Source organism: Egretta garzetta, unplaced genomic scaffold, assembly GCF_000687185.1.
Source record: "Egretta garzetta isolate BGI_Z169 unplaced genomic scaffold, ASM68718v1 scaffold313, whole genome shotgun sequence".
NCBI classification, from domain to species: Eukaryota; Metazoa; Chordata; class Aves; order Pelecaniformes; family Ardeidae; genus Egretta; species Egretta garzetta.
In genome coordinates, this window is record NW_009259063.1 from 2,720,303 (window position 1) to 2,732,746 (window position 12,444).

Below are 12,444 nucleotides of genomic sequence, written 5' to 3' on the forward strand. Positions count from 1 at the left end.
CAATCACTTCCCTGCTCCTGCTGGCCACACTGTTGCTGATAGAAGCCAGGATGCTGTTGGCCCTCTTGGCCACCTGGGCACACTGCTGGCTCATGTTTAGCAATCTTTCAACCAGCACCTCCAGGTTCTTTTCCACTGGGCAGCTTTCCCAGCCTGTAGCATTGCATGGGACTTTCGTGCACATAAGCTAGTAGGCTATAATAAGCAATCCTTTTGAGAGCTAGCTGTAAAAACACTGCAAGTATGGCTCCATAATAGTTAAAGGTGAGCTGAATCATAGAATGTTTTGGGTTGGAAGGGACCCCTAGAGGTCATCTAGTCCAACCCCCCTGCAGGAGCAGGGACACACCAAGACACCTCATTCTGCCTTTCCTGTTGTGATAGCTGCCGCGGAAAAAACAGGTTTTTTTGTTCTTTTTTGTTAATTAGTATTTTGTTAGTGTAGCATCCCAACTCAGCTCATCAAATGGTTATGTGAATGCCAGTGGTGTCCTTCCTTGACCTAGAACAAGTCTATGAGTTCCAAGACTATGTAACAGTTTTCTTTCTTCTTCATAACTTTTGCAGGTATTGGGGCTGCTGGTGTGGACCCTGATTGCTGGAACAGAATACTTTCTATATCCAGCCTTTGGCTGGGTGATGTTTGTAGCTGTGTTTTACTGGGTTCTCACCGTCTTCTTTCTGATCATCTACATGACAATGACCTACACCAGGATTCCCCAGGTGCCATGGACCACGGTGGTAAATACACTCGTTCTTTGTTGTTTCAGGTTTGCTGGGTTATGAAGAGACTAAAATATTGATGCATTCCACAGGTGTAGTTAGCCAACTGTACTTGTGCTTTTTGCAGATTTTTTTCCCTAATTACTGTCTGGCTGCATACCTGCAGTGTTTAACCTTCATACTACCCAGACACTTTTAAAACACTTTTCCTATGATGTTTCACTGTTTTATTCAGCGGTTGATATAGTGACTTGATTTTTAATAATGTGCGTGTGACTGATACTTATGCACAGTGGCCTCTTTTTCTCCCTGTGGTGATTACATCCCATGAAGAATGAGTCTGTTGCTGCCTCTGAGCTGAGAGACCCGGCCATATGGCTTAAACAGTAGAAATCCCTACTTGAATCAACGTCATGAATTGGAAGTGGGACCCTGGCTCTTTAAACATGAGTCTTCCTCTGCTAAAGTAAAAGCAAAGGTGGTTCAGAGGTAGCAACAGTCTGACAACCCATATATGGTCTACTCTGAAAGTGGTGCTGAAAATCAGTGATATATATATGTAAATACATGCCATGTAATCCTTTGCTTTCAGCTCAAGACTTAATGCAAATCAGATAAACAGCTAATGTAATTACTGAAAAATTTCACTTAAAATTGCACTTAAAATTCAGATCCAGTTTTTGTGGTTTGAACAAACCTGGCTAGCTGTACCTCTCAACAGTTTATTTTTATGTGATTTTCATAACAGACTGGTGTTCAGGGTAATAGATCCTAAAAGTCATTGTCCTCTCAGCCAACTAGCTATTTGTGAGCCATCCAAGAATTATACATTTTAGCTTTGCATTTGTCTGATACAGTGAGATACTGTTCTTTTTTTTTTTTTTTTTTTACTAGCTAAAGATTATTGGCTAGAATTCTGTTAATTTTATGATAAAATATATTTGACTTATGTGTTGCAAACAGCTTGTTATCAGCTATATTTTGTACGTGACTAAAATTGAATACTCTTTCCTTTTCATCTTCCCATTGCTGCTGTAATAAATAGCCAGCTATAGCAATTACTAATAAGAACAACCAGGGTTATGTTCAGATAGCTTCTCTGTTTTCAAGCTTCATGACCAGCAATTACCATTAAGGCTATAACACTGCTATAGAAATGTAGGATTATTTCAATTACAGCAGTAATGTGTCTGGGTACACTTAAAGGTGTGGGGTTTTTGTCCCCATTGCATTAGATGTAAGTAAAGTACATTCAAAGGGAAAGCATCCTTGTATCCATTTGGATACAGCTTTAGCCGCTACCCCTCTCATCAGTTTAACACTATTATCAAACAACACCTGCACATAAATGAGTTGCCCCTGATCTGTGTGGTAGACAAGCTGGAGTATTTGATTTGTTTCTACTTCATATCAAGTGTATTTCTTGCTCTGAGTTCCAAAGGTGTTGTAGATAAGATCACGTAAATATAGGTCAAAAAGGTAGTCTCCTTTTACAGTAAAGGGTATTATGAAGAGAAAATAAATGCCAAATAAATAAAAGATGCTTGCCTTCCCAGTTGTTTTGCCCTGAGGTATTAAAAGAGCTGTTGGGAACAGCCTTTGAATTGGACCTCTGCCACTTCTGGCTGGCCAAGAGGAATGTTGGGTCTCTTTCAGAGAGATGTTGTTGATGTTAATTCAAGAGAGTGCAACACACACCTTTTTGAGTGAATGAGTTTACACCCACTTTCCCCCTGTTCTCTGAAGTATCCTGAATTTCAGTCTCTGCTAGTTATTGCTCTGCCTCCTTAGGCGACAGTTAGCTCAAACTGTGCCTATTGTATGCAGTATCCAAAATTACATCTGGACTTCTCTGTCATAAATCAACTTTTTGCAGGTTAAGCACGTTACCAAATTGCTTAAGATGCAGTTACTTTTACTGCAAATTAACCCAAAGGACGTGCTTCAAAACTAACTCTCCTTAATAGTGCAAGTTCTTTGCTAAAACAATCAATGGAAGCTTTTAAAATCTGGTAAATTTGAATTTAAGAAGCAGATGGTAATTTAGCATGAACCATTTGGTTTGAGTAATATATTGGCAGTAAAGGCCCAATCAGCTTGCATTGCATTCCATCTTCCCCAACAGTGTTATTTCCCAGAGCAGCACTTCTCAAAAATTCTGTGCTTTTTTCTTTTCTACATGACCAGATATTGCAGGGATTTGTAGCTTTCCAGGGTAATTGGGTCTTTCTGGAACAAGAAATCTAAAAATAACAACAACACACACTCTAGGCAATCAAAATTGGAGTTTGAAAATCGGTGCTTTACAGATGTTCACCTGAACCCGCCAATTGTTGGCATCTTACCCTAAAATTGACAGTTTGATATTTTATTACTGTAATGCCCAGATAAAACAAGAGACGTGAGATCTGCGAATAGAGATAATATCTTTTATTAGATAACTGATATAGGTGAGATAAACCCCACTCATTTATAAGTGTATTAATTAAACCTCAAGTGCCAGGCCTTGGCTCTCTCCGAGTGCTGAGGCACTACCCACAGTTTCCTGCGGAAAGGTGGGTAAGTGGCACTTTTCCAAATGCCCTGAAGTTGCAAGGACTTAAGAACCACAGGAGGACGTGTACACCCTTCAGCCTACTCTGAAAAATGTAAGAAGGCTTTTTGCATGGGAAGCCTCCTATAGGCAGTGGTGACCTGAAGACAGAACGTTGACAGATGACAGCATAGCATGCTGCTCTCTGGAGAGGCCTGCGGTTGAGAAAGCACATGTTTTGGGGAATGGCCTTCCTTCAGAAAGTTTTGAACCCTGAGTGTCACAGGAGCATGTAGCAGTGGGCTGGACTCCACCGAGTCTGAAGTAAACTCTACCAGAACCAAATCTCCTGGAGATGGATGTGAGGAGCTTCCATACCAGCCACTCTAAGCTGTTGATCCATGCTTTGGTGCGCCGAGGGAATTGCTGATGTGGATACAGCTGTTGTTGCTGCCTTCTGAACTTCTCTTTTTGGGCTGCAGCTATTTTTTTAGATTCTGCCAGAGTTGGTGACTACTGAATTCAACAGTGAATAATTGGCATATATTCCTAGCAGCCACTGGGTCACACCATGGAAATTAGTAAGTTGGAGCTGCACCAGTATGGCAACATTTAGAGACAACTGGGGCAACAGAGTTAAGGGTTATGATATTTGTGCAACGCTCTGGAGTGCAAACATGGTGCCAGAAGCTGAAGGGAGCAGATCATGTACAACATTAGGACCTGGCCTAAACTGAGTTACTAATTCCTGCAATTTTAACTAGGTGCAAAGCATGTCATGGGTATTCCACTTAAAACTGGCACCAGTGAACTGAAATTTTATTTCATGGCCACATTCATATGTCTTAGACAAGTAGCAGGGTGGAGTTTGGGGGGATTTTTTAAAATTATTTTAAATAAGAATTAACTTCTCACAGCTATGACCAAGTAGTGAGTAAGTAAAGGACAAGGTAATAAAATTATGTACTTTAAAAAAAAAACCAACCCTCATACCTTTTTATCTGCTTTTAATCTTCTTAGGCTTCCATTCTCCCTCCCTTTCCTGTTCTCTCTCACATGCAAAACCTGAATAAACTGTTCTTGTTTGTTCTCTGTAGTGTTATGTGAGATCGACGTTACCTGCTTTGCTTCTTTCTTTCAGTGAGCATAGGTACCCTGAGACATTAACTCTGCTCCTTGGAAGAGAAAATGCAACATCTGCCATGGATGAGTCTTGATCTGCCATGTAGTACATTTCAACTGTTCTCCTCCTTAGTTTTATCTGTTTTTTTTCTCCTCTCAAAAACAAGCAGAAGGGAAAGGTACTGAAAGGTGGAAGAATACGACTGAAAAAATTACACCCTCTTTATCTCCTTCAGAAGTGGAGGAAACAAAGTTTTGGAAGCTTTACAAATATTCTTAATCTGCCACGAGTTACTGATACCTACAGTGTATCTTTGTGTAGATTAGAAATGTAATCGAGTTGCAGTTTTGTTTTGTTGCTTTTTTTTTTTTTTTTTTTTTTTTATGTAGCGTCATGTTCTTACTGCCTAACACTTAGATCATGATAACCAGACTTTGTCCTTATTTTCACTTTTGGAAAATCACCACACACCAGCTTTAAGACTCTTCTGGTTTTAGTGTGATGGAGAGAACAGTTTGTCCAAAATGTGCTTTAAAGTTTATCGATCTTCAGAATAAGCAGTTACATTTTAATCCTACAGATAGAAACTTGAAAGAAGGTAAAAATAATTAAGAATCACATTTCTTGTGTACATTGCATGTGATGTGTACGTTATATTTCAGAGTTTTGTAATGTTGGAATAGAAAATGATAACAAATGCATGCACATATTGATTACTTAACGTTGTTTGGTTTTTCAACAGGGTCTGTGTTTTAATGGAAGTGCCTTCATTTTGTACCTCATTGCTGCCATTGTAGATGCATCTTCAGTTACCAAAGAACTGGACAGTCACAATTACAACAGCTGGGCAGCTTCTTCAGTGAGTTCTTTTTTTTTGTTTAAATCAGTTCTATGTCCAATAAAGTTATATCAAAAGGAGGCTCGCTGGAGGTGCGGGTTGAAATGCATGTGTTCTGGATTTTGAAAAGCTGCAGACTGATATAGAAGCTTACACACAAAACCCGTAGGTAGCTGGAATTTAGTTTGTAGTTTTTGGAGGTGGCTAGAAATTCCATCTTGAGCTGACAGCCACATCAGAAAAGGCTGTAATGTTTTTAAGATCATACTGCTTTTCCCCTCTCCTGCCCCCATTTATTACTAGCTCTCTGGCAGAGGTTATAGCCTGCACATCGAAGTAGACAAAACAGATTGGGTGAGCACCAAGTCATCTCAATGCACTTGGACAACTTCAGTTTAAACTAATTCAGCTAACTTTGCACACGTGTGGATAAGGTGCATTTAGCTTTTTGTGGGCTGAGCTACATACACAGCACCTTTGGGAAGGTCCTGAAGTGCTATTGCTGTTTCTGCAGTGATCTTCCTGCTACAGCCTCAACTTTTGATAATCTTGCTTCCAAGTTGGGTGGGCAATACCTGAAAAATCATGTAAGTTCCCAGTGGTTTAAAGTGGATGCAAATCATTAATTAGTCTGATGTTACTGTCTTACTAGTTAGACTTGGAAATCGAAAGCAATCAGTCAATGTGGGTGAAAAACTTTTTTTTTTTTTTTAAATTTTTTTTTTTTTAAGAGCCCTGTCACTTTCTGAGTAGGTGAACGTATTCTCTAGCTAAGTTGAGGGGGTTGTAAAAGAACTTCTTGCGTGTTGTGGCAACAGCAGTCAAATTCAATTGTATAGAGTAATTCCATATTACAGCTGCTTTGCTGACTCTTCATGCTTCTGCAGTTGTCCTCTCTGGACTATTCACAAATCCTGTCTTCTGCCTGAAGCTTATTGTATATGGCCATGAACACAGAGACTTGAACACCTGCTCTGTTTTTGCCTTGGGAGTTGGATAACTACGTCCCTGTCACTTCAGTGGTGTTCAGGGTCTTCTCCCCTTGGCAGTTCGTAACTATTGATCTGTTACTCAGCCACTGCTGTTGACAGGAACTTGTTTGCCTCTAGGTAAGTTTCCACGCTGATTCACGTTTTACACAAAATGCATGAATGCTCAGTGTCTTGTGGGATGTTTGGAATCTCTTCTAATACCTCCTAATAGTGTTTATCTAATGCACTGTCTAAATAAACTATTAAATGTAGATTATTGCTTTCTGAACCCATTAAGGGTTTCATGGGTGGATGTTTGTGAGAAATAGCAAATCATCTATCCCCAATAGTTGTTCTCTGTTAGAAAGGTTTTAGATGGAGCTTTTATTTCATAAGAAACGAAATTATTGGAAAAGAAGAATGCTACAATTTTCTATTGTAATAATATTTCACATCATCATCTACAGTTAATTAATTACATTAAATTACATTAGATAAGGCTCACCAAGAGCCCTCTGTTGGAGGGCTTATGTTTACTGCCTGTATGCATGCTTAGTAGTGCCCTGCTTTCAAAGCTGAAGTGCCTAACCAGGCCAATGATGGTATATAAGCGAGAAACATTGGTAGAACCATCAAACATTTTTAGGCTGGAAGGGACCTCTAGAGGTCATCTGGTCCAACCCTCTCTCCCCTGAAAGCAGGGCTAACTCATATCAGGCTACCAGGGCCATGTCCATGTCCACTTGAGTTTTGAGTATTTCCAAGCATGGCTATTCTATAATGCCTCTGGGCCTCTGTTGCCATGTTTGATTACTTTCATTGTGATTTTTTTTTTTTCCCCTCCCCCTAATACCTAATTGAAATTTCCCCTCTTGTAACTTGCATTTGTTCCCTCTTGTCTATCACTGCTCACCTCCAAGAAAAGTAGTGTTAATCCTATTTGCAGTGTCAGCTTTATTTGGTTCAGTTGCCAGCACAAAACATTCTGGTCTTATCATAAGACCATTTTGCACATTGTCTATTTTGAACAACATGCAGTGATTAACAGGAACTTAACCACTGGCACTGAATTGGACTTTATCGGTACAACTGAAATAGTTCACAGCTGTTCTTTGGTTTCTGTGTGCATATGCTGCAAGGACTGCAGAAGCAACAGCACTGCTACTGTGTAGTTTTAATCTTTAAACGTAAAATAAACCCAGCCCGCCACAGAAGGCTTATTCTGTAATCCGTTTCTGACAAAGTAGCGGTGTCTTGGCGTGGTTGCTGTCACTGTTATTTGCACTGAGGAATACCTTTATTCATCAGCAGAGAACCTCTGGTAACCTAATCGGTACTGCTGTTTGAGAGCATGTCTGGGCCTGGATTTGAATCCAGGTTTTCTCTGTGAACGAGTTATGTCCACGCACAGCGTGCCATGCTGCGGTACAGGTGGGCTGTAGGCAATTCCTGGAAGATAGCAGCAGTGCAGGAGCGTTAGCTTGAGCTCATGCTGTCCCACGGACCATCCCTCAGTCTTTACCAGCAACTGACGTTACAACCAATAGGATTGGTGGGAGTCCAATCTATAAGATCCATACTGAGGCAGCATGATGTGGAGATACGAGTTGAGATATGCCACGTTTCATCTGCTTCTAGGCCCATATTTCTATGCATAATATAAGCTTATTTACGTGGTGCTGACTGTGACGGCCACACAAGTACAAGGAGGTGACAGAGTGCCATTTTAGTCAGCATGCTGTTTCTCCTTTTTCCAGATGCCATAGCTGGTGGGTTTGGGGGTTTTTTTTGTTTGTTGTTTTTTTTTCATAGAAATTACAGTGCTGTCAAATATATTTTTTTTCCTAATTCTTTTTTTTCCCCTTTCTCTACAGTTCTTTGCCTTTGTGGTTACCTCCTGCTATGCTGGAAATACGTATTTTAGCTTTATATCTTGGAGATCACGAACTTTGCAGTAAATATTTTGTTAAAATGAATTCTGTAGCATAAAATATCTTGAGGGTTCTACTCTTAAAAGCTTGGAAGAGGGATGAGGTCTTTTTGAACATTTCTGTTAGAATTGACACTATATTTTAAGCTGAAATGGAAATGATTATTTATATTACAATACTATCTTTAGAGACATCTAACACCGACTTTGTACTGTATAATAAAATTTCATACCACTTCTTTTAAAATTAACATGGTATTTTTCTAGACATTGTATAGATGTTATTACTAAAGCTTTAATAAATCTTACTCAGACAATGTGTGAATTTTGTAAATGTAACTTTTTTTTTATGTTACAGGTATACTTTTGATACTGAATGCTATAAACCAAAACTACTGTCTTGTTATTATGTATAAAAAGTGACATTGTGCAGAAAAAAACCACCCAAAACTTAAAAAATAAATAAATAAATGACCCAACTGTGCCTGTTTTGTAAACTGCGAGTAGAAGGTTGCTTTTTAAATTCATTTTTCAAAATAGTAAAATATATACTACTAAGTATTCTGATGATCCTGTCAGTTTGCATATCCTAACAACCTCTTGCAATCATGAGAGTGCTTTTGGAACCTGTTACTGTAGGTCTGAAGCTCGCTGAAGGAATGTTGCACCTGAAACACGTTATCTTAACAGGTTTCTCAAATCCAGCAGGCTCCAAGGCATAAGTCTAGACAACAGTCCCTTAGTGCTCAGTGTTTAACCTACTGAGGATATCACAAAACACCTACTAAAGGTATTACATTTTGTTTCTCAGGGGACTCTGTTTTTCTCTGTTCTCAGAGTAGGCCATTAATCTGTCCTAATTAAAATCTGGGCGTCTAAATCCTATTAAATGATATGAAGATTAAATCCATAAAGATTAAATCTGTAGAAGAATTGTCAAGATGCCAGTGCTAAAAAAAAGAATTTCCTCCCTCCTCTACTGTCTACTGGCATCATCTGTGAATTGTTAGTTTAACAAATGAAGTTTTTAATTTGACGCTCAGATTTAAATATCTTTGAGTCAAGCATAAGTATGACAGAAGATTATGACTTTCAGAACAGACACCTTTGAAAATGACTTTCAAATACAAATTATCTAAGGAATTTTTTCCAGGAATTACGTGGAGTGTAAGGTCATGATTATTTTCTGGTATTATTTAAAGTTTTTCTCATTTAAAACTACTGGTAAATCTTTTATTACTGGATTAAGAAGATTTGAACTCTCTTCCAATCTTCAAAAACTTGGAGGATTATATATGGTAGTAGAGAAAACTTACTGCTTAAACCCCCTTATTTCTCCCTGTAACTAAACGGGTGTTTGCTTACTTACATGCATGCCCTGCAGCAAAGAAGATTTATCAGCAGCCAGCTAGTTCTGTTCTCAATCACATTGTTTTGTTCTTTATTATCTGTTGGAGTCACAGGATTCCAGTGTAAGGGAAGCCAAGATATTATTTTAAAACCCATATTTGTCTGCAGATTGCATCTGGCCTGTACAACAAAGGTCAGGCTGTCTGCTGCTTACTAAAATTATCCAGTTGTGAGAAGGAAGAAGGGCTACCAACTATGCATTTTATCTACACAGATAAAATGTGTCATTAAAATCCCATATGCTCTTTTCCATTGCTGGAAAAAAATCAAAGGCATAAAAATGATCCAAATGTCAGCTGATAAAACGTGACTAGAAATATAGCCAGAATTAAAATCTCATCAGTGATTTCTCATCAGTAAAAATGTTTTCATAGTAATAGGAATTCTTTCTTAAATGATACTTGATGTACCTATATTAAAGGGACTATAAATGTGACTCTGTTCACACAAATGTTTCATGATTTTGTGGTAACTGTGATGGTCTGGTCTAAAGTCATAACCCAGACGACATTTGTGGATAGAGGTAGCCAGAGAGCAGAGCTAAGAGGCAGTAATATGTTTCATCCCGTTTATCAAAAACTGTCATGGAAACTGTGTGTTACGTGTCAGAATAAACCCATGAATGAAGGACAAACCCACACTATTACCAGGTAAGGAATGATTCTGGCAAAATATATCTACCACCTCTCCGAATCTTCAGTGCTGATCCTCAAGGGAGGATGTGTGGAATGTCTTCCAAAGGCAAATCTGTGAGTTGAATCCTTAATTCTGAACTTTAAAAAAAACATATTAGGCAGAAATTTGCTTTATGCTTGGCCTTGCTTTTTTTTTTTCCCCCCCATAATCCATAACTTACCCACTTTGCTCTTTCCTTTTAGAAAGATAATTATCTTACTTCCTGTGCTCTTTCTCATCTGTCTCATTTCTCAGCTGTTTCCCAGGTACCAACTGTCTGTTTTTCAAGTGCTCTGAATATCAAGTTAAAATTGGAGGAATCGGTACAAGCTGAGAATTACTTTGGAAGTTTGGTCCTCCTATTTCAGGCCTGAAGAAAGGCTTGAGAACCCAAAAGGTTATCTGTTTCTTCCAGTGCATTAGCCTTAAATACTGATTTGCAAACTATGACTTACGCCTTTGTGTATTCTAATACCAATAAAGAAGATAAGCTAGCTGTGGTTTATCGTGTGACAATTAAAATTAGAATTGTGGCTGTAGGCATTGCTCGGTGTTCATAAGATTGAAAGAAACCTTATTTAAAGGAACAACTGGTAAGTGATGAAATCATTAGTGAGATTCTTAATACAGATACTTAGAAGGAAAGACAATGCTAATCAGCTTGCAAAATGAAGGTATTTGACATTATAACTAACTTGTTTCAGACAGGCTTTCTCAAAAATCTTAAGTCACCCACATACATAAGGATACTTAATGTCAACTGCTGACCATCAAATTTCACTTATTAAGGAGTTGTCGGTACCTCTTACCATCCTCATACATGATGAGGATACATAACAAGATGAAGTAAACAACATGGGAACTGTAAATCGGTACCTCTTACCATCCTCATACATGATGCACTTAACAAGATGAAGTAAACAACATGGGAACTGTAATAAAAACTTGAAATTCGGCCGTGTTTTAGACTTTGTGCCAGTGGCTTGCAGAAGATGCCAGTATTTCTGAGCAGGAAATATGACTGTTATTCTACTTGTATTGATTTAAAGGTATTTCTGTTTCACTGGGCTGAACTCGGGTCATCAGGGCCCCAGTCATATACACACTTATAAAAGAAGAGCTAAAGCAGCTGAATCGGCGGGTAAGAAAAATGTATTTCTTAATAGGAAGTACAGAAATTACTAGAACCTTCTTCCACTGGGCTTGCAAGAAGCCTGTAAACGTGCACGCTTCTGAACTTGAGCTGTAAAAAGAAAAAAGAGGAAAAAAAGGAAGGAAGAAAGCAGCTGTTAAAAAGAAAAGCTCTTTCTCAGCAGCTAGTATTTTACTCTTGTGTAGATTGGCAATGTTGTAGCTTTGGTATCTAATGAAACAAGATAAAATTTGGTGGGACAGGTACTATCTTTTATTGCAACTACTAGCTGGCTTAATGCAAGTCCAAAACTTACGTACCACTTAAGTCTATTACAGATCATTGCCTACACTTGGCAAACCCTGTCTTGCTCATGTAAATTACTTACGCTGGCGCCTTATTTGTGTTGGAGATCATCTGACCTTACCTGTCTTCCCTTCCTAGGACGATTTTAGTTGCTGAAGGAGCTATTAAATACCAAATCCGAACAGAACATGTGTCCTAAGCAGAAGATGAGGTTACTACTGTTAACGAGTATAAAAGTGGCATATGCCCAGCTCAGAGGCCCGCTGTTACCTCACTTGTCAGAAAGCAAAACAAGTTATTTTTAAACTTGAGGAAATATATGGCTTCCTTTGCTGAGTTTTGTTAGTATTTCTGCATGATTTAATTTAAAAGATGGGGTTGAGGCATTTGGACTGTCATTACGGTTTTGCCTGTCGCTGCCCATTTAGTGCAAATGTGTTCATATTTTACAAGACCATGAATCCGAAGGTTTGGGGGTTTTTTGGTTGGGTTTGTTGTTGTTGGTTTTTTTTTTTTTTTTGTGAGAATAAATGTTGTGTGGGAAGGCGCTGCTCGCAGCTGTACCTCGCCTGCGAAGCACCGGAGCTGCTCCCCTCCCAAGAACATGGCTGGCAAACTTTGGGCACACCGAGGGGTCTTCCACCGCTCGAGTAAAACCGGCGGCCGGTTCGGTGCGGAGCTCCCCCTCGGGCACCCCACAAAATCGACAGCGAGGGGTCCCTCTCCCTGCTCGCAAACGCTCGCTTCGGCCTCCGTTTTCACGTAACGCAGCTGCCGGAGGGGGACGGCCGGGCGCCCCGCTG

General features: G+C 39.2%; 1 protein-coding gene across 1 annotated transcript in view; it reads left to right on the forward strand.

Moving 5' to 3' along the window:
• CMTM8 (CKLF like MARVEL transmembrane domain containing 8) overlaps positions 1–8,146 on the forward strand; it is a 9,913-nt gene extending 1,767 nt beyond the window's left edge. Inside the window, exons 2-4 of the mRNA XM_009635159.2 lie at positions 568–741; positions 5,122–5,238; positions 8,063–8,146. Coding sequence (XP_009633454.1) covers positions 568–741; positions 5,122–5,238; positions 8,063–8,146 — 375 coding nt within the window. The remainder of the gene's footprint in view (positions 1–567; positions 742–5,121; positions 5,239–8,062) is intronic.
• The last annotated feature ends 4,298 nt before the right edge of the window (positions 8,147–12,444 follow it).